This window comes from Aquarana catesbeiana, linkage group LG03, assembly GCF_042186555.1.
Source record: "Aquarana catesbeiana isolate 2022-GZ linkage group LG03, ASM4218655v1, whole genome shotgun sequence".
Taxonomy (NCBI): domain Eukaryota; kingdom Metazoa; phylum Chordata; class Amphibia; order Anura; family Ranidae; genus Aquarana; species Aquarana catesbeiana.
This window is the reverse complement of record NC_133326.1, coordinates 407,971,468-407,997,064: the sequence shown is the minus strand read 5'-3', so window position 1 is coordinate 407,997,064 and position 25,597 is coordinate 407,971,468. Positions and strand designations below refer to the sequence as shown.

At 45.6% G+C, this 25,597-nt stretch overlaps 1 protein-coding gene across 2 annotated transcripts in view; it reads right to left on the bottom strand.

The window, feature by feature from the left end:
* Positions 1–25,597, bottom strand: part of DOCK2 (dedicator of cytokinesis 2) — a 475,532-nt gene that overhangs the window by 229,212 nt on the left and 220,723 nt on the right. For both annotated transcript variants that reach the window (XM_073620719.1, XM_073620720.1), the window contains exons 25-26: positions 17,772–17,878; positions 14,026–14,174 (exon numbers count right to left, since the gene is read on the bottom strand). In XM_073620719.1, coding sequence (XP_073476820.1) covers positions 14,026–14,174; positions 17,772–17,878 — 256 coding nt within the window. The remainder of the gene's footprint in view (positions 1–14,025; positions 14,175–17,771; positions 17,879–25,597) is intronic.

Here is a 25,597-nt window from a genome sequence, read left to right as displayed (position 1 = left end):
CTCCAGTACAGAAGGAAGCTAACAATGAGGACCTCTTGTTCATCACATCACACAATTCAACGAATGACACAAACCACTCAAGAGAATTATGAAGAAACACTGACTAATTTTGAAAATTAACCCAAAACTGGCCTCCATACTGTCTGACAATCAAAAGGTGGTTTTCCACAGAGCTAGAAATATAAAGAACATAATAGCTCCCAGAAAAGTGGTTAAAACCACATATTAGGTGAGTGGATAACATCCTGAATTTTTTATTCCTTGACTGGCATGTATCGATGTAAAAAACTCAAATGCCTTATGTGTCAACACATCCCCTGTGACCTAAAATCTTTCAATCATTCTAAGGATTGGTTTTACACCATCAAGGAGTTCCTCACTTGCTCCTCCACTCATATTGTATACTGCCTTACTTGCCTAGCCTACGCTATGTAGGCTGCACTATTAAATCAATTTGGACTATAGTTAGGAAACATAGAAGGAGCATATAGCATAGTTCCCCAAATATAGTGTTGCAGGCACTTTTCTGTCCATCAAAATAGGGATCCTACTATTGCAGGCTTTCTTTATTCAGTTCATTCCTCCTTACCAGAAGGAGAACATTTCAAAAGATATACAGTCATGCTCAAAAATTTGCATACCCTGGCAGAAATTGTGAAATTTTGGCATTAATATTGAAAATATGACTGATCATGCATTTTATTTAAGGATAGCAATCGCATGAAGCCATTTATTATCACATAGTTTTTTGGATCCTTTTTAAATCATAATGATAACAGAAATCACCCAAATGGCCCTGATAAAAAGTTTACATACCCTGCAATGTTTGGCCTTTGTACAGACACAGAAGGTGGAACACACAGGTTAAAATGGCAATTAAGGGTTAATTTACCACATTTGTGGTTTTTTAAATCACAATTAGTGTCTGTGTATAAGGAGTCAATGAGTTTGTTAGCTCTTACATGGATGCACTAAGCAGGCTAGACACTGAGCCACGAGGAAGTAGAAAAGAACAGTCAGAAGACCTGCATAATAAGGTAATGAAGAAGAATTGCTCAGGATACAGGATAAGAAAAACCCACAAGTAACCGCAGGAGAAATACAGGCTGCTCTCCAAAAAGACAGCGTGGTTGTGTCAGGGCTGGGCTCAGCCCTTCCTTCTCAAAGTTGGCCACTCAGCTGTGGGCTAATTGCCAGCTCCTTTCTCTCCAAAGTGACTCACCTGTTGATGATATCCTGCTCTTAAGTCCTGCCTACTTAAGCCGTCCAGCCCAGATGATCTCTGCCTTCGCCTTGGTCACATCTCTAGAAAGGCTCTCCTGTGTTCCTGTTAAAGACTTGCTTGGCTGACATTCCTTCTGGCTCCAGATCCTGCTTGCTGTTCTACTACTCTCATCTCTGGCTCCCCGACATTTTGGCTTGTCTGACTATCCGTTCAGTTCCTGAGCTCTGGCTATGTTTTGATTACGTTTACTCTCTTTACCTTTTTATTATTATTATTAAACAAGTGTGATTTAACTGTACTTCTGTCTCAGTCTGATTCATGGTTTCTGACAGTAGGTGAAGGCCATGAATTCAGAAGATGCAGTCAATCCACTTGTTGGTAATATTTTTTCCAGATTGGATGAGCAGGATCACCGCATGCATCAGTTTGCCATGGCGTTACAAATGCTCCTGAGTCGCACCACTCATCTGGAATCTCCCACTGTGGCTGCTGCGGTACAACCTGTGTTGCAGGCCATCTCTACTGCTGCTCCAGTCTCTGTGCAGGCACCCACCTAGAGTATTACCTCTATAAGAGGTATGTCTGGTTCCGCTGCGCTTTCTCCAGCGATTTGGGGGCGATCCAGTCCAATGCAGAGGGTTTCTCAACCAGGTTGAGATATACTTTGAGATGCTGCCCCAGGCATTTCCCACGGTCAGAAGCAAAGTAGGTTTTGTGATATCTTTGCTTTCTGAGAGAGCCTTTCACCTTGGCAGACCCTCTATGGGAGACACAAAAAACCTGCTGTCTTGAGTTACCCAGAGTTTGTGGCTTCTTTTAAAAGGGTATTTGAAGTTCCCGCATGCTCTGCTTCTGCTGCCAAGTGCCTCATGTCCATCAAACAGAGTACGAGAACTGTTGCTGATTACGCCATTGAATTCCGTACTCTGGCAGCAGAGGTTGCTTGGAACAATGAGGCCCTTGTGGCTGCTTTTTCTCATGGTCTCTTGGATACCATCAAGGATGAGATAGCAGCCTGAGATATACCCACTGAGCTGGAGAAGTTGATCACATTTGCCATCCTCATTGACTCCAGACTCAGAGAAAGACTTCCTTTTAATGAGCACTTGCGGAAGCCTCCTGTACATTTGTCTCCGAACTTTGGAGTCCCACCCTTGCCTCCCTCACCTCCCATGCCTCCTGGTACCAAGTCGGTCTGTGAAGATGAACCCATGCACTCGGGCTTCACGTGTCTCTCTGCGGATGAGAGAACCCTTAGGAGGAGAGAGAGATTGTGCCTTTATTGTGGCCAGGCAGGTCACTTTTTGAAGTCTTGTCCTACCCGTCCGGGAATGCCCGAACCGTGAGGTCCTGTCACAGACAGACCTTAGGTGGCGTTGTTTTGTTCCCATTTATCCAGAAGGAAAAGCCCCTGGTTTCGGTTCCCCTTTCTTGGGCTGAGTCGTCCATCGAGATACAGGCTCTAATCGACTCTGGGGCTGCAGGCCGGTTCATTGATGCTGCCTTTATATCGAAGCACTCGATTCCGCTGCAGGTGCATGAAACTCCACTTGCCGTTGAGGCTCTTAACAGGAGACCTCTACAGTCTGCCCATGTGACTCATGAGACTGTTCCGTTGTCCATGACCATAGGGGCTCTTCACCCTGAGATAATAGAATTCCAATTTATTTCCTCACCTAAGTTTCCATTGGTTATTGGTTATCCTTGGTTACAGAGGCACAACCCCTCTTTTGATTGACTCCCTGCTGAGGTTCTCTCCTGGTCACCACAATGCAGTAAGTCTTGCTTCCTGCCGGAGGAGTACCGCAATTTTAGCGATGTCATTGACCAAGGTCAAGCCGGTAGTTTGCCTCCACACCAGTCGTATGATTGCACAATTGACTTTCAACCTGTTGCCATACCTATCGTGGCCAGGTTTACCCTTTGTCGGTCATGGAGGAGTATGTTACAGATGCATTTTCTCAAGGTTTCATCCGCAAATCCTCGTCTCCTGCTAGTGCTGGTTTCGTCTTTGTGCAGAAGAAGAGTGGTGAACTGAGACCTTGTATTGATTATAGGGGTCTCAATCATTTCACGATTAAGAACAACTATCCGATTCCGTTGATTACGGAGTTATTTGACCACCTCAAGGGAGCAACGGTCTTCACAAAGCTTGATTTGAGAGGGACATACAATCTCGAGAGGAATAAGGAGGGTGACGAGTGGAAAACTGCGTTTAATACCAGAACAGGCCATTATGAGTACCTCGTAATGCCTTTTGGCCTTTGTAACACCCCGGCAGTTTTCCATGAATTTATTAACGATGTCCTCCGAGATTTGTTGCAGTTATGTGTGGTGGTTTATAAGATGAAACAATCAGCGCCACAAGTAAAAAATATTGTGATGTTTAAATAAGATAACCTAATAATAAACGTGCACAGCTGCTAAACATTCCAACCACACTAATATCAAAATGGATAGTATATAAATAAATGTAGCGCTGTGTGTAAAATTACTCCCTGACTGATATGACCAGAGAGGACGGTAACCCACAGAGTTGGTCATCCTGATCCTACGTTTCCTTTTATCCTTGAGGTTGATGCTTCTGAGATTGAAGTTGGCACCCTTCTGTCTCAACGTCCTACCTCTGAGAGTGCTATGCATCCTTGTGGCTACTTTTCCAAGAAATTGTCACCTAGGGAGTGCAATTACGAGATTGGTGACAGAGAGCTGTTAGCGATCATTTTAGCCCTGAAAGAATGGAGACATCTCCTCGAAGGTACCACTATGCTGGTTCTCATTCTTACTGACCATAAGAATCTCACATTCTTGGGCTAAATGCCTCTCTCCAAGAAGGGCGCAATGGGCTCTTTTCTTGTCTAGTTTCAATTACATTGTCTCATTCTTACCCGGTACTAAGAATGTAAGGGCTGACGCTTTGTCACGACAATTTTCCTCCACTTCCTAGATGGAGTTGGTTCCGGTTCCTGTGATTCCTCCTGATTGTATTCTGGCTACCAGACTTACTTCTCCTTTGGGTGACAAAATTCTTGCCGCTCACGTCTATGCTCCTCCTGAGAAACCTTGTGACCGCTGCTTTGTCCCAGAGAGTCTGCATACTGCCATGCTGTAGACTTACCATTCTCCCAAAGCTGATGGCCACCCTGGGAAGAATCAACTCGTTTGGGCCATTTCCCAACAATTCTGGTGGCCTAGTCTACGTGCTGATGTAACCGCCTTCGTAGCTGCCTGTTCCGTGTGTGCTCAGAGTAAGACTCCAGGACACCTTCCAGTGGGCCTCCTACAACCCATACCCAATGGAGAGAGGCCCTGGACCCACCTGTCTATGGATTTCATTGTGGAGTTACCCAACTCCCAGGGCAACACAGTTATCCTTATGGTGGTTGACCTGTTCTCGAAAATGTCCCATTGTATTCCACTTAGGAAGTTGCCCACTTCTAAGGAACTGTATTCCATTTTTGCTCGGGAGATCTTTCACTTACATGGGCTACCCAAGATGATTGTCTCGGACAGGGGTAGTCAGTTTGTGTCCCGGTTCTGGTGAGCCTTTTTTGCACAGTTGGGAATTCAGTTTGCTTTCTCCTCAAAAGTGGCTCAAAAGTGGCTCAAAAGTGATATGGTCCAGAAATATTTAGACAGAATAAAGGTGGATAAAGCACCTGAACCAGATGACATCCACCCATGGATCCTAAAAGAATTGAGCTCTGTCATTTCAAAACCATTGTATCTAATTTTTAGGGACTCATTAATGACGGGAATAGTACCACTGGATTGGTGTAGGGCCAATGTGGTGCCTATGTTTAAAAAGGGAACAAAGTCTTTACCAAGTAACTATAGACCTGTTAGTTTAACTTCTATAGTCGGGAAGATACTGGAGAGTTTAATAAAAGACCACATAGACGAGTTCTTGCGTGAAAAAAATATTTTAAGCAACAGACAGCATGGATTCATGAAAGACAGAAGTTGTCAGACAAACCTGATTTCTTTTTATTAAGCGGTAATTAAAACCTTGGATAGAGGGGTGGCGGTGGATGTGGTATACTTGGATTTTGCAAAAGCCTTTGACACAGTTCCCCACACACGGCTCATGTGTAAGGTAAAGTCTACAGGCTTGGAAATATCAGTTGGTAAATGGATAGAAAACTGGCTAAAAGACAGAATTCAGAGAGTAGTGGTTAATGATTTTTACTCTGAATGGTCTAAGGTTATCAGTGGTGTACCCCAAGGTTCAGCGCTGGAACCCTTACTTTTTAATAGCTTTCTAAATGAATTAGGTCTGGGATTAAAAGTAACATTTCTGTCTTTGCAGATGACACTAAGCTATGCAGTGGAATAACGTCCTTACAGGAGATGTCTCCAATTTATTGTCATAAAAAGTGTTTGGAGGACTTGGGTCCTGCCCCAGGGGACATGTATCAATTCAAAAAATGTTTTTAAAAATGGACGTTTTTTTCGGGAGCAGTGATTTTTTTTAATGCTTAAAGTGAAACAATAAAAATGAAATATTTGTTTAAATATCATGCCTGGGGGTGTCTATAGTATGCCTGTAAAGTGACGCATTTTTTCCGTGTTTAGGACAGTACCACAGTAAAATGAGATTTCTAAAGGAAAAATTGTTATTTAAAACTGATCGCGGCTGTAATGAATTGTCGGGTCTTGGCAATATAGATAAAACTCATTGAAAAAAAGAACATGGGTTCCCTCCAGTCCATTACCAGGCCCTTTGGGTCTGGTATGAATATTAAGGGGAACCATGCGCGAGAGTTCCGAGATGGCCGCTTGAGCCAGGAGCTCCGCACCTCACCATTTCAGGCGCACCCAGCAAGCCTCTCTGACCCTGATCGACTGCCACAGACACGGCCCAGGAACCCCCCAAGCACCAGAGAACACCCCCATATGCATGGATCCGGGGTCAGGAGAAGCCTGATCCCCGAATTCGCTGCCTTCACCCGCGCCGGGTGTACAAAGATGGCCGCCGCGGCTGCGGCTGCTGCTGCAGCACAGCACCAGTCTCCTCTCACTGATCCTTCTCCAGAACACAGGCAATTGCTGACCCCTGCCCTCCTCCACATCACCCCTGGCCCTCACAATGCAGGAATGCAGGCACAGACTCCCTCACCGGCCTCCGCAGAGTCCCTTCTCAGCCGCACATTTGGAGAGCAGGCCTTTTCCCCGGCAGGCCTGATGGCACCCATTTATGCTGCTCCTACCCCCCTCAGCCCATTGAATGAAAATACCCAGCTTCTGATGGAAGACCTTTTCTCTAAATTCTCCAGTCTCCTTGAAAGGGGTCTGGAGGCCACGGCAGCTAAAATAACAGGAGACATCAAAGCAGACCTACAAAATATAGGCTCCAGAATGGACGCCATTGAAGGAAAGCTTGAACAGACTGCTGCAGTCTCCCACCAGAACTCTGACCTGATTCAATCCCTCCAAGACCAATTAGATACAGCAAACTCCCGTTCAGATGATTTGGAGAACAGATCTCGGAGGCTGAATTTTAGGATCAGGGGCCTACCGGAAACAATTACAGATGTCACTGCAGCTACGCAGGATCTTATGAGAGAACTGATCCCGAATATTCCAACAGCACGTCTGGAGCTGGGCAGGGTTCATAGGGCCCTGGGTCCCCCCAGGAAAGACGGTTCCCCTAGGGACATCATTGCCAAACCTCATTATTATGAAGTCAAAGAAGCTGTCATGAAACAGGCCCGGGCCCTTCCCCAAGTTTCCTGCCAAGGTCACATAGTGCAAATTTACGTGGCTATCTCCCCCTCCACCATACAGCGCAGAAGAACTCTGAAACCCCTCTTATCTGCTATGGCTCAGAAGGACATCAGGTACAAATGGGCCTTCCCATTTGCGGTCAAATTCTCTCATAAGGGTCAGAACCACTCCTTCTCCAACTTTATAACGGGAGAGAAGCTACTACTCAACCTGAAGATAATTTAGCAGGAAATGGACACGGAAGCACCCACCCTCCTCTGGTTCCAACAAGCGTCCCCCTCCGGCCAGCTCTCCAAACTCTCTTTGGACCAAGAATAAGTCCAGAAGATCTTCCCACTACGGTCCACCATGACCACATGGTCGCAACATCCTTTGTGCCTCCTGTTGTCGATTCCTATCGCTATTGACTGGCTTCCTGATATAAGAAATTGACTCTCTCCCTCTTTTATTCACTGATGTCCTTCCACTGAAAAGGGACAAGAGAAACGTTGAAATTCTCCTAGCTTGACCATTTTCTTCCTTTTTTTTTTTTTTCTATTATTCAAGCTCAGGTCCCCGCTGCTCCGCCTCCACTCTTTGCTCCGTAGAGAGTTGGAGAGCGGCGCATTCAAGATGGGGTATATCTGGGGTTCGGAAAACTCATATTTTTGTTACAATTATTACAACCTGTTCTTACTTGTTCGGTTTCAGGGATAGATAGGTTACATTTACCACAGGTTGTAGGGCGCCCTGATTTGGGGCGGAATGCATGTGCCTCCTCCTATCCCTTGGGCGCCCGTGGGTTTCTGGGGGATAGGAAGTCCAACCGCAGTTGGACTTTTGACAACGGTTTTTCTCACATGTTACAGTGAGATGACAGGGGGGTCTTCTTTCTTCCTTGGGCTCTATGTGGCCCCAGGGGGAGAGAACTCTCCCATTTCTTCCTTCTCTTCTCTTTCATTCTCTCGTCTTTCTCCTCTCCTCCCTTCTTTCCCCAACTCACGGAACATCACTTATCAGTTTTTTTCATTTCAGTCCAGTCCAGAGGTATATCCCCCCGATCGGAGGCTCCTATTGTTGACAAAGTACCGCACCCCCTTTCAGCGCAGCTTCCGAAGGCCCCAGTACCGGTAAGTGACAGTAGATGCGGTAGCACTCACTCTCTCGGGTCTCATGGCTGATCACACATGCAACACTTTAAGGGTTGCCACCCACAATGTACAGGGCCTAAATTCCCCCATTAAAAGGCGGAAGATTTTTAATTACTTTAAATCTTCCAAACTGGATATTATTCTAATGCAGGAAACTAATTTCCCGGCCAAATACTGCCCCAAGTTCCTTCATTTTCCAAATTTTTATCTGGCCAGCACGGAAAATAAGACCAAAGGGGTGGCCATAGCATTTGCCAAATCTTGCAACTTTAGTTGGCTTACAGAAATTAAAGACCCAAACGGCAGGTTTCTCTTAGTTAAGGGTAAAATAGACGGACAGATCTACTCCCTAGTCTCCTACTACACCCCTAATAAGGGCCAAGCTTCTTTTTTCCAGAACCTTCTGAGTACCCTCTCACCGGCCCTAGAAGGTACGGTTATTTTTGGTGGTGACACAAACACCACCTTTGATCAAGGGCTGGACAAATCCAGGCCCCCCGCAGATCGACTAACCCATCCTACCAAACAAAGCCTCAAAATAGCTAGACTCATTCATGCCCATGGGTTAGCGGATGTCTGGAGGGAAATGAACCCTACTAAAAGGGACTATACCCACTTCTCCCACCCACACAATTCCTATGCTAGGATTGATCACCTCCTCGTTAAAACACAGTCCATCCCATTGATCATAAAATCTCATATCAAAGACACTGTTTTGTCTGACCATTCATTGGTCGTCATGGAAATACGCGCACACCACCGCAGAACGGGCAGGGGACAATGGAGACTTAACGAATCCATTCTCTCAGATCCAATCCATGCCACTATGCTGGACAAATCTTTAAAAGAATATTTCCTTCTAAACAAAACCGAGGGCATCTCGCCTGAAATATTATGGGCAGCCCACAAAGCCTTTATTAGAGGGGAGCTAATCAGACTCGCTTCCCAACTTAAGAGGGAAAGAGAGGCTGATATAAAAGTCCTAGAGGCCGAATTCTCCAAACTTCAGACACTTCACAAATCCAACCCCTCCCCCTTCTCGATATCCCAGCTAGACAAGGCCAGGTTGAAGCTCAGCCTAGCCCTGACAGCTATGGCGGAAAAACAAATTCGCTGGAACAAACACAAATTTTATACCCAAGGGGACAGGGTGGGCTCCATGCTGGCCGCCAAATTAACGCCCCGAATTAAATCACATACTATGCCAAAAATAAAGATCCCACGACAGGGCACCACGGCTGATCCCTCCAAAATCTTAGAGGCCTTTCAGGTTTTTTATAACAATCTTTACTCGCCAAGATCTCCTCCAAATGATACCACACTGGATTCATTCCTGGGCGGTCTCTCTCTTCCATCGCTTTCAGCGGAACATAGCGACAGCCTTGAAGCTCCATTCACAGAGGGAGAGGTACTTGTAATAATAAAATCACTAAAAAACGGTTCAGCCCCCGGCTCGGACGGTTTGTCCAACACCTATTATAAAAACATTCTCCAACACCTTAGCCACACACCTAACGCACTTCTTCAACTCCAAAACACAGGGGAACCCACTTGATCCACAACTTAATACTGCATACATTGCAGTGATCTCTAAACCGGACAAGAATCCGGAAGATGTAGGGAATTACCGCCCTATATCACTTATTAACTGTGAGGTCAAGATTCTAAGATTCTTAGTAATCGCATGGCTTCCTTCATCAATATATATATAGATAAGGATCAAGTGGGTTTCATTCTGGGCAGACAGGGCCCAGACCAAATAAGGCGGGCTATAGACCTGGTCTCCATCCTACAAACTAATTGGGCGGGAGGTCCTAAACATTCTGGTATGCTCCTGTCGTTGGACCTACAAAAGGCCTTCGACTCTGTCTCCTGGCCATACATTTTTGCCATGTTGGAGCGCTGGGGCTTTGGACAAAGATTTCTCGGTCTGATACAGGCACTGTACTCCAACCCCAGTGCCAGTATACGCCTGCAAGGATATTATTCCAAACCCATTACAATTAAAAAAGGGACTAGACAAGGGTGCCCACTCTTGCCGATCATATTTGCAATGGCCACTGAAACGCTGGCTATTGCAATTTGTCATAACCAAAACATCAAAGGAGTGACTTGCGGCTCCCAAACTCACAAATGCGGGCTATATGCGGACGACGTCCTGCTCTTTCTCACCTCCCCGTAACCTCCCTTCCCAACTTATGCAAAACCTTAGATGCCTTCCCCAAACTGTCCCGTTTAGAAGTTAATTACTCAAAGTCACGAGCACTCAACATCTCTCTAAAACCCGAGACTGTTAATCTCTTACGACAGAACTTTCCCTTCAAATGGAGCGATTCCTACATCAAATACTTAGGTATTAACTTAACAGCTAAAATTTAAACTCTATACGGCCATAACTACCCTCCCATGTACCGTAAGCTTGAAGCAGACCTAAACACCTGGTCCCGTAATAATATTTCTTGGTTGGGGAGGGTAAATTCAGTTAAAATTACATTACTTCCCAGATTGCTATATTTGTTTCGCGTCTTACCAATCCCTCTCCGGAGGGACCATATTAGATCTTTCCAAAGCAAACTTCTAAAGTTCATCTGGGGTAAGACGGGATACAGAATTCCCCAAAGAACCCTTTACCTACATAGGAAAAAAGGAGGACTAGGTCTACCCCACCTCTACAAGTACTACCAAGCTGCCAGATTGGCCCAGTTGTCAACAGTCTATTTTAGTTTCGAGAAACCTGATTGGGTAGCAATAACAGGCAGTTCCTAACTTCACGCTAGACTTCCTTCTCTGGATACCCCCTAGAAACAGACCCTCCATACTTGCTCCGACTCTTTCCCACTCTTTTGCTCTATGGGACTCCCTACGTTCCTCAGAAGCATTAGTTTCGGCATACAAACCCCTCACTCATATTTATAATAACCTGGACTTCCCCCCCGGGGAAAAATGTTATGGCCTTCAAGTGGTGGGTGGATAAAGGCCTATACAGGATAGGACATTTTTTCACAGCCGCAGGTCCCTTCACTCTAAAACACTGCACCAAAACGCTAGATATGCCCTTATCCGAAACTTTTTGGTTCAGTCAAATTTCCCATTTCTTGCAATCGCTATGTAAAGACAAAGATTTCCCCCCAAAATTTTCTGACTATGAAATGTGGTGTGGTCAAGCCAGAGACCAGAGGGGTGGGATCTCAGTGATCTATTCGTCACTTACCTCGCCATGCTCAAAAATGACTTTTATGGAGGCCTGGGAGTCTGAGCTCCAATTTAACTGGAACTTGGAAAATTGGCAGAGGTCCTGTTTCAAATCCTTTCAGGGTGTCCTCAATACCACTTTAGTGGAGGCCAGCCTGAAAGTGATCTCCAGATGGTACTATAACCCGTCTAGACTGGCCTCAATCTTTCCAACGGCTGACCCTCTCTGTTTCAGAGGTTGTCAACTCAAGGGCACAATGTCTCACATATGGTGGGAATGTCCCAGAATTCGTTCCTTCTGGAAAAGGATATTCAATATATTGGAAGAGCTGGTGGAGTCTCGGATTCTCAGAACTCCATTGGTGGCCCTTCTCAATGCCCCGATCCCAGGGATCCCTAAATCCTCTCGCAGACTGGTACACTTTGTGCTGCTGGGGGCTAAACTCATGATCGCCAGAGCCTGGAAACGGTCGGGAGTTTCCCTCCCAGCAGCCAAAAGGAAAATATCCTGGATAATGTCCCAGGAAAAGCTCACTAGTATAGTCCAGGATACTGTGAAGAAATTTGAGGGTATCTGGAATCCATGGGCTCGATTGGTAGGAGTAGCTTTAGGCCCTCCTAATAGATCCACATAAAGCATATCTTGAACGCATGAGTCGTATTGCTCCCCCTTCCCCTCCCTCCTTTTCTTTCTTTCTTCATTCCTCCTATTCTCTCTTCTTCAGGTATCCTCTAGACCTTGGTGTTATTTTCAGTTCCATGGGTACTTTGTTTGCTCAGATTTGTATAAGCTCAGTGTCTACAATCACGGCGGGGCAAAGAAATGTTCAATTCCCACTCCCCCTGTAGCTCTACATTATCCTTCAGCTCTCAGAGATGTAATCTTAATGGGGTATGAGCTTTCATTGGGAGAGCTCAGACCATCGAGATCGTTTGGGAGTTCCTCGCCCCGGCACAGTGTGCTCCCATTTGGGGTGCAGGGTAGAGGAATACCCCATGAGTAGCAGGTTATAGCTTTCTCTGACACCCTTTTTTTTTCCTGCTAAACTACTTATAGAGCCCCGGAGTCCTTGACTACATGTAGTCCACGCCGTAGGCAACTGTTTCAGTATTTTCTTTTTAGACACTGCTCTGTTTCTTAATGCTTATACTCGACAACGTATATTTCTGTTTTGTATAATTGCTTTTTTCCTCAAAATAAAAATCTTTTGAAATAAAAAAAAAAAAAATATGATATGAAAATAAGGGGAACCCTGCGCCAAATTTTAACCCTTTCATGACTAAGCCTATTTTTGAAATTTGGTGTTTACAAGTTAAAATCCATATTTTTTGCTAGAAAATTACTTAGAACCCCCAAACATTATATATATTTTTTTAGCAGAGAATCTAGAGAATAAAATGGAGATTGTTGCAATATTTTATATCACACGGTATTTGTGCAGCGGGGTTTTAAACGCAAATTTTTGGAAAAGGGACATTTCCATGAATTTTAAAAAATCCAAACAGTAAAGTTACCCCAATTTTTTTGTATAATATGAAAGATGATGTTACGCCGAGTAAATAGATACCAAACATGTCACACTTTATAATTGCACGCACTCGTGGAATGGCGACAAACTATGGTAGCTATGAATTTCCATAGGCGACGCTCTAAATTTTTTTTACGGTTACCAGGTTAGAGTTACAGAGGAGGTCTAGGGCTAGAATTATTGCCCTCGCTCTGACGATCGGGGCGATACCTCACATGTGTGATTTGAACACCGTTTACATATGCGGGCGTGACTTCCGTATGCGTTTTCTTCGCTGCGCGAGCTCGCGGGGACGGGGGCGCTTTAAATTTTTTCTTTTTTTTATTTATTTTATTTATTTTTATACTTATAAATTGTGTTAAAAAAAATGTTTTTTTTTTACTTTTATTGCTGTCACAAGGGATGTAAACATCCCTTGTGACAGTAATAGGTGGTGACAGGTACTCTTTATGGAGGGATCGGGGGTCTAAAAGACCCCCGATCCCTCCTTTGCACTTCAAAGTATTCAGATCGCCGAAAACGGCGATTCTGAATACTGTGTATTTTTTTAAATTCGGCACCATTGGCAGCCGAGTAAACGGGAAGTGACGTCATGACGTCACTTCCGCGTTTACAATTACAATTGCCCACAGCCGCTGGAGGCAGCCAATTGGACACCGGGCCTCCCGATCGCACGGGAGGCTCGGTAAGAGCGGCGGGAGGCGGCGGGAGGGGGGGGGCATCCCCTCCCGCTCCTCCGGTATAACAGCTGAGCGGCTTTTAGCCGCATTGGTTGTTATATACGGATAGCCGATCGCCCGCTCGAAACAACGGTACCGGGATGATGCCTGCAGCTGCGGGCATCATCCCGGTATAACCCCCGAAAGCCGAGTACGCACATCTGCGTACGGTCGGTGGGAAGGGGTTAAAAAAATGGCGTAGGGATCCCCCCCCAAAATCCATGCCAGACCCTTATCCAAGCACGCAACCTGGCAGGCCACAGGAAAATAGGGGGACGAGAGAGCGCCCCCCCTGAACTTTACCAGGCCACATGCCCTCAACATGGGGAAGGTGCTCTGGGGGTCTGACCAAGTAAGGGGACTAGCAGGAACAGTAGGGATTTCACATAAAGGAAGCAATACAAAGAGAACAGGTTACAGCAGGCATATATCAGGAATATGAAGTGTTAGGGTAACAAAGTTTACTTAAATATTTCTTAAATATCCATAAGTAATCCACTTACCTTCTCCTGAGAACTCAAAACTTCTAAAATGCTACTGAGTAATTCAACACACAATTTCTTTTCTTTTATCTGGGGATGTTCTTGTCTCCCATTATTTAACCATACTCTCAGCTCTTTGGTGATCAGTGGCAGTAAAATATCACGACATTCTGGAAATATTTAATAACATTGTGAGTGATTGATAACATTTATTCTAAACATCAGTGCTGGATTTAACTTTAGGTGTAGAAAGTTTGTGTCTAAAGGAGGTACAAAACTAAAGGGCTTTTTTTTCTTTTACTACTAATTGGTCATTTATTTTTTACTATCATAAGATATAATACAGACATCTCAAGTAAGTTTTTTTTTTTTTACATCATAATGCTATAAACCAGGTTAGTAGGTCGGAAAACTACAAGTGACCTATCACAAAAGACAATCAGGGCGAAATGCTATCCTCACTCAAGCCTGTGTAAGCTCTGGTGTCCACTGGCGTTTAGACAGGGGGATGATTTCCCGCTTGCCCCTCCCCACACTTTACAGTGTTCAAGCATGGTAACTGACTGCTCAAGCCTGAGAACTGTCACACAGGGGAGGTCACATCCCCAGAAGCCCCGCTATCTTAGCAAAGGTTTCGAGCAGTATGGTTAGGCAGGCTAAATATGTAGATATTCAGGTATAACTATCTGTGGGGAGGCATGGGGGTCAAATATCAGTAAACACTATCACATTACCCTGAATTATATAGGTAAAAAAAGTACAAGTGATCTGCAACATCTTTATAGTTTCATGCAGTGGCGGTCTGTCCATTAAGGGGCACACGGGCGCCACCCCCCATCCATGTGTCCGGCCCCCTGATCGACATGCAGGGACGCCAGACCATAGATTCCAATGGGGGAGGGTTTAAGGATGTGATTTGAGCCCAAAAAAGGGTGGGCTCGGAGCGTAGAGGCGCCCCAAGCCCACCCAGTTGTTTGAGAATAGCGAATGAATATTCACTATTCTCACACTAATCCTCCTCCTGGCCAATCAGGAAGCGGGTCGTGAGACCTGTCACCCGATTAGCTGAAAGGACAGGTGATCCTATTGGACACCTAGCGCCTAGGAGAAGGAGAGGAGATACATGGCGGAAGAGGACACACAGGAGCTGCTGCCCGTTGCCCGCCGGAACCACAGCGCTGCACGCCCGCAACCTATGGGGTAAGTGCCGATCACCGACCTCGGGCGGGCAGGGGGGTGGTTGTTTGCTGCCCCCCCAAAAAAAGACACCGGCTGTCACTGGTTTCATGGCTTAGGGTTAAAAGCATAACTTACTATAATACACTCAGTTTGATGGAAACAAATGTTCACATTCAATCCACTCCACTGTCAGCTGGAGTGAAAGTGACACGGACATGTGACCATGTCTGTAATGGATTCATAAGTAATATAATTTCATAATTTATATTGCATATTGTTTAAACACTTTATACCAATACAACATAGAAAACTAATAACCTGCTGCCTCTTACAACTATGTGTAATCGGTTATTTGCCACAGTGCATATTGCTACTTTTTATGTTATGCGTACAAACTTTTATGTCCCTTAACTGTTTTTGCTTCTTTGTTTTTCTATTTGTTGGAATTACAGTATGTGCTATAGGAATTTTTTTTTGTTTGCTTTTTGTTTTGTTGAAGCAATGGCATCCACCAACTATTGTTCACTGGTCCAGCAGGCTGTGCCAATTATTACTCCTTTGAATTTCTAAATGTTTGCTAGCCTAGCCAGTCCAAAGTAATTTTCAGATAGTGAGTTGACATGTAAAGTTGCTAGATATTTGAAAAACTGTGTTTCCTTGGGGATGCCATGGAAATTTGCAGGAACTACTAGCTACTATTTGAAGATGCATATACAGCCATCAGCTTGGACTTATGCATGGGCACCAAGCTTGAGACAGTTAGATAATGCATTGTCTGTTTAACCTGGAACTAGGGCAGGTTAGCTACTTCTGTCTGGGAATGCAGATAAAGTCTGAGGATTCTCTAGGAACTGGAACTGATCTCCTGAAAGTTAAATCTTATCCTCGTCAAGTTGTAAGTAGTTCAATAAAGCATTAAAAAAAGTTTTATAGAGAACTAGCACAACTTTCCCTATACCTTGAACCTGATGAATATTGAAGTGTGCTATGGAGCAGTAAGTTGATGAAGTGGAAGAGAGTGAAAAGGTGGTGCAGTAGTGGACAGTGGGGAAGTACATGTCAGTACAGTGATTATGAGAGTTTGGTAGTACACATCAGTTCAGTGGTAAAGAGTGAGGAAATGCACATGTAGTGGCAGTAAGGGAGGAAGTGTGTGGTGGTGGTCAATGAGGAAGAGCATTTCAGCGCAGTGACAGTAAGAGAGGATGTGCACTTAATTGCAGCAACAATTAATGAGGAAGTGGATGTTGGTGCAGTAGTAGTGTGTGGGGAAGTTTAGGTTGAATAATGTGCTGCAGTGATGGGCAGTAAGGCTAGGTTTACATCTAGGTGGTTGCGGTTGATGCAGTTTTCTGGAGTGTTTTGCGGTGCATTTTGTGTTTTTGAACCCTGCTCTGCCCCCTGCTTTCACTGGAGTGCTGGGCTGTGGAGGGGGTGGGAGCAGCCGGCTCAGCCTCTCAGCGGCACACTAAGAGGCTGAGCCAGGTGCCGGTCCAGGCATGTGGGTGGATCCCAAACATATGGTCGTGATTTTTCCCGAGCCTGGACCGGCTCTGTGACATCAGTCGACAGCAGGCTTCAGCCCACTGTCTGCTGAAAACAGGTCACAGGAGTGCATAACAAACTGCACTCCTGTGATCCACAGGAGAAGTACAGCCAAACGGCATTGTTTTTGTTGTTTTGTCTGTGTTTTTAATTTTGACTCTTTTTTTGGTGAATGTACAATGTACCCCATACTCATTTCCATAGGGGAGAGCTGGGATCTGGGGACTTCCTTGTTAAAAGAGGCTGTCAGATTCCGATAAGCCCCCTGCCTGTAGAACCCCACAACCACCAGCAAGGGTTGTGGGGAACAGGCCCTTGTCCCCATCAACATGGGACAAGGTGCTTTGGGTGCTTTGGGGGGGGTGCTAGTTCCCCCCCCCATTTCCTGGCCTGCCAGGCTGCATGCTCGGATAAGGGTCTGGAATGGATTGGGGGGACCCCACGCTGTTTTTTTTTCTTATTTTTTTCTTTGCTGGCAATACTTTTTTTTACATTCAGCTGTCAGAGGTGAACCCCGCTGACAGCTGATGACTCATCAAGGACTCACTCCTTAACAACCGGCTATTCACAGTTTGCCATGGAGAAAAAAACCCACAAAAAGCATGTAAAACGCATCAAAAACAACAGCAACACAGTGAAGTCTAATACACGCAAAACACAATCTGCTGCGGGAAAAAAAGTCCCTGACCCTGTCAAAAAATGCAGCGGCTGAAAAACGCATAGATTTGAACGTGTCCCATAGGAAACCATGTTAAATGGACTATAGTGCATTTCTGCAAACCACAGAATGCTCTAAAAAAAATATAGGTGTGAATCCAAATAAATGTGCACCGTCAGTGCAATAAATATAGATATATGTATGTATGTATGTTTGTTACAGGCAGTCATACACATGTGTTAGACTCTGTCACTGTAGATGCGGAAAGAGTCATTCTATGACAAGGTAAAAACATTGAGATTTATTACATTCATTTTACTGAAATGCTTGTTAAACAAGACGTTTTCATCTCAGTTAACTATGCAACTATGAAATGTAGGCTTACCTTGCCTTTTGAACAGATTGCTACGAACAATCTCATTCATTGACTGCACCTTCTGTTGTTGTAACTTATCAGGGGGGATACAGGTATAGAAATCGTACAACAGCTGGCTGTAATAATAAAGACAAAATGGTTGAAGAATTATAGAATGACGTTATGTTTTAAATGTATTGCATTGTGCTGAATCACTTTTTCTCTTCCTCACTATGTTGCTGTATCCTCTTCTTATATAACATAAAAGAAAATTTGGCACTGCAGGAAATTATTCGATTAAAAATTCGTAATTTAGCCTGTAGCAAAAACAAGCGCCTGCAAATATTCTATTTCTCAGTCAGAATTAAAGTTATATTAAACCTTTGCTTTTTTTTTGAAAATAACAAACATGTTATACATACCTGCTCTGTGCAATCGTTTTCTCCTCTTCTGGGGTCTCCCGCCGGCGCTGCGGGCACTACTGGTCCAAGCTGTCAACTAAAATGCTGCAGTGAAGGCTCTCCTCTCACTGCAGTGTCATAGAAGGGGGCATGTGTCTAAAAGACACATACTCCCTTCCAGCCCAGCCCTCTTAACTACAAGGAAAAAACATGGGTCTACCCATAATCCCATGTTTTTCTCACACAAAGAGGGAGAAACTGCTGCTACTGAAAAGATACTTTTTAAATCAAGCTAAATAATATATTATTAATCTATATATTATTACATAATAATTTATTATTTATCTATTTACTGTGAAATTACTGGTTTGAAATTATAACTTCAAACTTCAGTAATTTGTCCGTTAAGCCACCTGCTTGAGTACAGTTTTTGAAAATATAGTAAATTACCTTAAAAACAATATATAATAATTATTATTTGTATATTACTTAACTGCTTGCTGACCGCCGGCTGTCAATTGACGGCCAGTCGACGCAGCTCTCGTTGCGGGCGGGCGTCATATGACGGCCTCGCTTTCCCGGCCCACCAGGGGGCGCGCGCGCGTCGCCGCCGGCGATCGCGCACGCCCGCCGTGTCACTGGGCACCCGGTGCGTGTGCCCAGCGGCCGCGATGTCCGCCAGGCACCCGCGATTGCCGGTAACACAGCAGGACCGTGGATCTGTGTGTGTAAACACACAGATCCACGGTCCTGTCAGAGGAGAGGAGACCGATGGTATGTTCCCAGTACAGAGGAACACCGATCGGTCTCCTCCCCTAGTGAGTCCCCTCCCCCTACAGTTAGAAACACTCCCTAGCAAACACAGTTAACCCCTCGATCACCACCTAGTGTTAACCCCTTCCCTGCCAGTCACATTTATACAGTAATCAATGCATTTTTATAGAACAGATCGCTGTATAAATGTGAATGGTCTCAAAAATGTGTCAAAAGTGTCCGATATGTCCGCCGCAATTTCGCAGTCATGATAAAAATCGCAGATCGCCACCATTACTAGTAAAAAAATAAATAAATAAATAAAAATGTTATAAATCTATCCCCTATTTTGTAGACGCTATAACTTTTGCGCAAACCAATCAATATACGCTTATTGTGATTTTTTTAACCAAAAATGTGTAGAAGAATACATATCGGCCTAAACTGAGGAAAAAATTTGTTTTAAAAAAAAAATGAATATTTATTATCGCAAAAAGTAAAAAATATTGTGGTTTTTTTCAAACTTGTCACTCTTCTTTTGTTTATAGCGCAAAAAAATAGGATTTTTTAAAACAGCTTACCTGTAAAATCCTTTTCTTTCGAAGGACATCACGGGACACAGAGCCACAGTAATTACTCATGGGTTATATAGGTATCACTGGTGATTGGACACTGGCACACCCTATCAGGAAGTTCAACCCCCTATATAATCCCTCCCCCTTGCAGGGATACCTCAGTTTTGTAGCCAAGCAATATAGTGTATTAGAAGAGGGGCGGGACCTCTGTGTCCCGTGATGTCCTTCGAAAGAAAAGGATTTTACAGGTAAGCTGTTTTAAAAAATCCTATTTTCTTTCTCGAACATCACGGGACACAGAGCCACAGTAATTACTGATGGGATGTCCCAGAGCAATGCTACCTGAGGGGGGGGAACCACGACCAAGTAGGGTGCAATCAGACCTGAGGACCCTGTATCGCTGCCTGCAGCACACTACGCCCAAAGGCGATATCCTCATGCCTTCTCACATCCACCTGATAGAATCTGGTGAATGTATGAACTGAAGACCAGGTTGCGGCCTTGCAGATTTGAGCCATAGAGGCCCGGTGATGCACTGCCCAAGAAGCACCAATAGCCCTTGTGGAATGTGCCCTGATCTGAAACGGAGGAATCTTCTGTTTCAAACCGTAAGCTTGAATGATCAACTGTCGAATCCATTTAGAAATGGTAGCTTTTGACGCTGCCTGTCCTCTATTGGGACCCTCTGGCAGCACAAACAAAACATCCGTCTTGCGGATCTGAGTAGTTGCCCCTAGATAGGCCTTAACTGCTCTTACTACATCCAACGAATGTAGAGATCTCTCTTCCGGAGAACAGGGATAGGAAAGAGCTGCTAATTCTGATACTCTTCTAGCAGAAGAGATGGCCACCAGAAAAATTAATTTCCTTGTCAACAAGACCAAAGGAATCTGATTTATTGGTTCAAAAGACTGTTTCTGTAACACAGCCAGGACCAAACTCAAGTCCCAGGGGTTTAGGGGCGCTTTAACCGGAGGATTAAGACGCATCACCCCCTGCATAAAGTTTCGGACCAAAGAATGCGAAGCAAGTGGCCGCTGAAATAATACTGATAAAGCAGAAACCTGGCCCTTGATGGTACTCAAGGCCAGCTTCATCTCTAATCCCATCTGTAGAAAATCAAGGATTCTACCTATGACATATTTCCTGGGATGCCAACCTCTGGATTCACACCAGGTTATATAAGCCTTCCAGACTCTATGATAAATCATCCTGGAAGCTGGCTTCCTTGCATTAATCAAGGTAGATATGACAGGACCTGAGAGCCCACGACTCTTCAGAACGTGGGTCTCAATAGCCAAACCGTCAAATTTAGCGTTTGTAAGGCAGGATGGAACACTGGACCCTGAGATAACAGGTCTGGGCGTATCGGTTGGGTCCACGGGGAACCCACCGTCATCCTTACTATTTCTGCATACCAAGTCCTTCTGGGCCAAGCGGGGGCCACCAGAAGTACCGACTTCCTTTCCTGCCTGATCCTGCGAAGGAGTCGTGGTAGTAGCAGAATAGGCGGGAATGCGTAAATCAGTGAGAACCGATGCCACGGAATCACCAACGCATCCGTCCCGCATGCAAGAGGATCTTTTGTCCTTGCCACAAATTCTGTCTATCTTTTTGTTGAACCGGGATGCAAAGAGATCTACATCTGGAACCCCCCATCTTTGGCATATGGCCCAAAAGACATCGGGATGCAGAGACCATTTCCCTGGAAGTAACTGCTGGCGACTTAGATAGTCCGCCTGCCAATTCTCTATTCCCGGGATGAAAACTGCCGATATGCATGGCACATGCATCTCTGCCCAGACTAAGATCTGGTTCACCTCTTTTTGAGCAGCTCGGCTCCGGGTGCCTCCCTGATGATTGACATAAGCCACTGCTGTGGCATTGTCGGACTGGATCCTGACCGGACAACCCTGTAGCCTGATAGTCAAGGCTTTTAGAGCTAGATGTATCGCCCGGATCTCCAGAATGTTGATGGGTAAGGTCCTCTCTGTCTTGGACCATACCCCTTGGACCGCAGCCTGTTCCAGAACTGCTCCCCAACCTGACAGACTGGCATCTGTTGTTACCACCGTCCAGGTAACCGGTAGAAAGGATTTCCCCTTCTGCAGGTTTTCGGGTATGAGCCACCAATTGAGGCTCTGACGCACCGCATGCGACAGGTGCATCGGAAAGTCTAATGCCTGAACCTTCTTGTTCCAGGTCGACAGAATACTGTGTTGCAGCATTCTTGAGTGAAACTGAGCATAGGGAACTGCTTCGAATGAAGACACCATCTTCCCTAGTAGCCTCATACAAAGGCGGACTGAGGGACCCTTCTTGGTCCTTACTGTCAGAATCAGCTCTCTCAAAGCAGTGATCTTTGCCTGGGGTAGAAATATTTTCTCCTGGCTTGTATCTATAATCAGACCTAAATACTCCAGTCTTCTTACTGGTCTTAGGAAAGACTTTTCTAAGTTGAGGATCCAACCCAGGTGTTCTAGATACCTGACCGTGGTCCTCAAGTTTCCATTCAAAGAGGCTACCGACCGGTCTATCAAGAGCAGGTCGTCTAGGTATGCTATGACAGCTATACCCTGAGCCCTTAATCTGGCCAGAGGAGGAGCCAAGATCTTTGTGAACACTCGAGGTGCAGTGGCTATCCCGAAAGGCAGAGCCACAAACTGGAAATGGCGCCCTCCTACCTCGAAGCGCAGAAACTTCTGATGAGCAGGAAAAATGGGCACATGCAGATATGCATCTCTGATGTCTATTGATGCCAGAAATTCTCCTCCCTGCAGGGTGGGAACTACTGTTCGAATTGATTCCATGCGGAAGGATTGAATCCTTAGGAATCGGTTCAGATCCCTTAAGTCCAAAATGGGCCTGACATCCCCATTTGGCTTTTGAACCGTAAAAAGGTTGGAATAGAAGCCCAATCCCTGGTCCTTTGCGGGAACTATCATAATGACCTCCTGCGACAAAAGTCGCTCTAACGCTAGAAGGAGCGACTGCTTCTTCTCTGGGTCTCTGGGAACATTTGATCTGAGGAACCGAGGAGAAGGGAATTCCTGAAACTCCAGCTTGTACCCTAAGGTTACCGTGGAGATTACCCATCTGTCCTGGAAGTCCTCGTGCCAGAGCTCTGAGAACTGTCGCAGTCTTCCCCCCACTCGAGTGAGGGGCGCCCCCTCATGCAGAGGTCTTAGTGTTTTGCCTAGTAGGCTTCTTTCCCCAGGACTTCTTTTGTCCCTGGGGTTGACTCTTGTCTCTGGACCCCGGTGGAGGCGGCTGTCGAGACTGCCTGGAGGCTGAAGCCCCCGGCACTGGGGAAAGAGTCCGTTTGAAAGAGGGACGCTTACTCTTCTTCTTGACAGGTAAGAGAGTGCTTTTCCCACAAGAGATTCTCTTGATATAGTTATCCAAGTCCTCTCCAAACAACCTTGCACCACGAAATGGAAACCCAGCCAGTAGCTTCTTACATGGTGCTTCGGCTGACCAATTTTTCAACCATAGGATTCTACGTATATGCACCAACCCCAGTGAAAGACGGGAGGTTTGCACGATAGAATCTCTAATGGCGTCAACCACAAAGCATAAGGCCGCTGGAAGGTTAGAAAACCCCTGGGCCTGCTGTTTAGGTAATACTTTGATGACCTGCTTAACATGGTCTCTTAAGTATTGACAGACTCCAATCGCTGCTACTGCAGGTTGGGCCACTGATCCTGCTAAGGAGAAAACATCCTTCAATAGGGATTCCATCCTTTTATCTACAGGATCCCTGAGCATCTGAGCATTGTCTACAGGACAAGTCAGGCTATTATTTACGGAGGAAATGGCAGCATCAATAGCCGGTATTCCCCACATTTTAATAAACTTTTCTTCCATCGGATAAGGTGTTGAAAACTTTCCCGGTGGAAAAAAACGTTTGTCTGGGTGATCCCACTCAGAATAAATAAGCTTTTCAAGTAAAGTATGAACAGGAAAAGCATGTGCTGCTTGGAAAGGTTTCAGTGACCCCAAAGCAGAAGAGGATTCTTTAGCAGTTTCAGGTATGGGCAACTTAAATGTGGAGCGGACCAATCCAGTGAGGATCTGCACTAAGACTTTCTCCTCTTGGGAAGTCGCAGAGGGTCCCTCTCCACCTGAATCCTCCGAAGAGGAATCATCCATCCCATCCCGATCCTCTGAAAGGGATTCATCTCCTTTATCCCAGAGCTCCTCTGTCTGAGGGTCTTGGGGAACAGAGGAAAGCCTAGTGCGTTTTCTTCCACTGAGTGAAGACGTAATCACGGCCATTAATCTTTCCTCTAGACCATTAATGGTTGAGGAAAAAACCTCTTGTGTAATATATACAGGGGCTGAAGTGCCAGAAGCAGGTGTAGCCCCTGACCCCGATGGCTCTCCCTGGCTAGCCGTGCCTGGCCCATCTGCCGACAGGGGGTCTTCAGAACCTGAACGAGATCCCCTAGTGTCTCTGGTTCCTGGGGTGCTTGAACCTCTTCTACCCATAGTGCAAAGCAACAAGGTGTGAGGTATACAAATGAACACTGCCCGCTGAGCGATGTAGTCTGGCTAAAAGCCTTGCTACCCAATGCTCAGTCTGGTGTTACTTCAGTAAATGCTGCCTAGGAGAATGCCTGTGTCCCACCTTACATGCGACCGTCAGCTCTGTGTCTCTCAGAAGGCTGAGTGCACCTGTACAGAGTGCCTTTAATAGCCTGCAGCTGGCCTGAGTGGGAGTCTAAACACTCTGTGCTGACGTCCCGCCCCCTCCTCTACCGCCCCCCCCCTCGAGTTTTGAAAAAAACGAGCGCTTCCCGCACTGCCGACTCTCCTGTCATGCTTCTGGAGAAAAGGCTGGGGATGGGGGGGGGGGGAAGGAGGGAGACTGGTAACAAGATCTGCCTGAACGGCTATCTTCAGAGATGGTGGCCATTAGGCCGCAGAGCCCGGGTGGTATAACCACTTTCTAGACCCCTGTGGCCCCTCTCTAGCCTGGGGGGAACATTCAAACATGAGAAATCCCCCTTTCCACCTTACCTGCTTGCAGCCTGCTTTGAGATGCTGGGACATAATCAGCACTGAACACCTGAGACAGTCAGTCAGCATGTGTAGGTTTGTGCTCTTGGCAGCCCCCGGTGGTCACAATAGGCATAGCATGCATTTACCTTAAAGGAGAAAAGCCACTAGAACTCAAAAATTCTGTGGAATCTCCTCTTACCTTATCCAGCCGTAGGGTGCTGTTTACACAGACCCAATCTTCACCTCTCACGGTGGGCTCCGTTTGAAAAAACCGTCAGAGACTGGGGCCCCCATCAGTAGGGGGATCCAACAGTTCTGGGACCGTAAAACACCTCGCCAGAAATTAGGAAGTTTAAAGCCATTTTCTGATCTGCGGGGTCCAGCTCTCTAAAAAGAGAAGCCTCGTTTCTTCGGACACGAGGCCCGGGTACCATTCAATTCGGCCATGAAAAGACACTTTGAATGGATCCGGTTCGCCTGGCTTGCCCCAGTATAGGATCTTAGGACATTCCCTTTGGAGCTCAGCACAGGACATCTTTACACGTCCATCACCTAAGACACTGGCGTAAAAACTGAGGTATCCCTGCAAGGGGGAGGGATTATATAGGGGGTTGAACTTCCTGATAGGGTGTGCCAGTGTCCAATCACCAGTGATACCTATATAACCCATCAGTAATTACTGTGGCTCTGTGTCCCGTGATGTTCGAGAAAGAAATAAAAACCGCAGAGGTGATCAAATACCACCAAAAGATAGCTCTATTTGTGGGGAAAAAATGATAACAATTTCATCTGGGTACAGTGTTGTATGACCGCGCAATTGTCATTCATGGTGCAACAGCGCTGAAAGCTGAAAAATGGCTTGGGCAGGAAGGGGGTGAAAATGCACTGTATTGAAGTGGTTAAGAGCGGCAAGGATGTGGAATTCCCTTCCACAGGCGGTGGTCTCAGCGGGGAGTTTCAAGAAACTATTAGATAAGCACCTGAAAGACCACAACATACAGGGATATACAATGTAATACTGACATATAATCACACACATAGGTTGGACTTGATGGACTTTTGTCTTTTTTCAACCTCACATACTATGTAACTTACGTATGGTAATTAACCACTTGCCACCCAG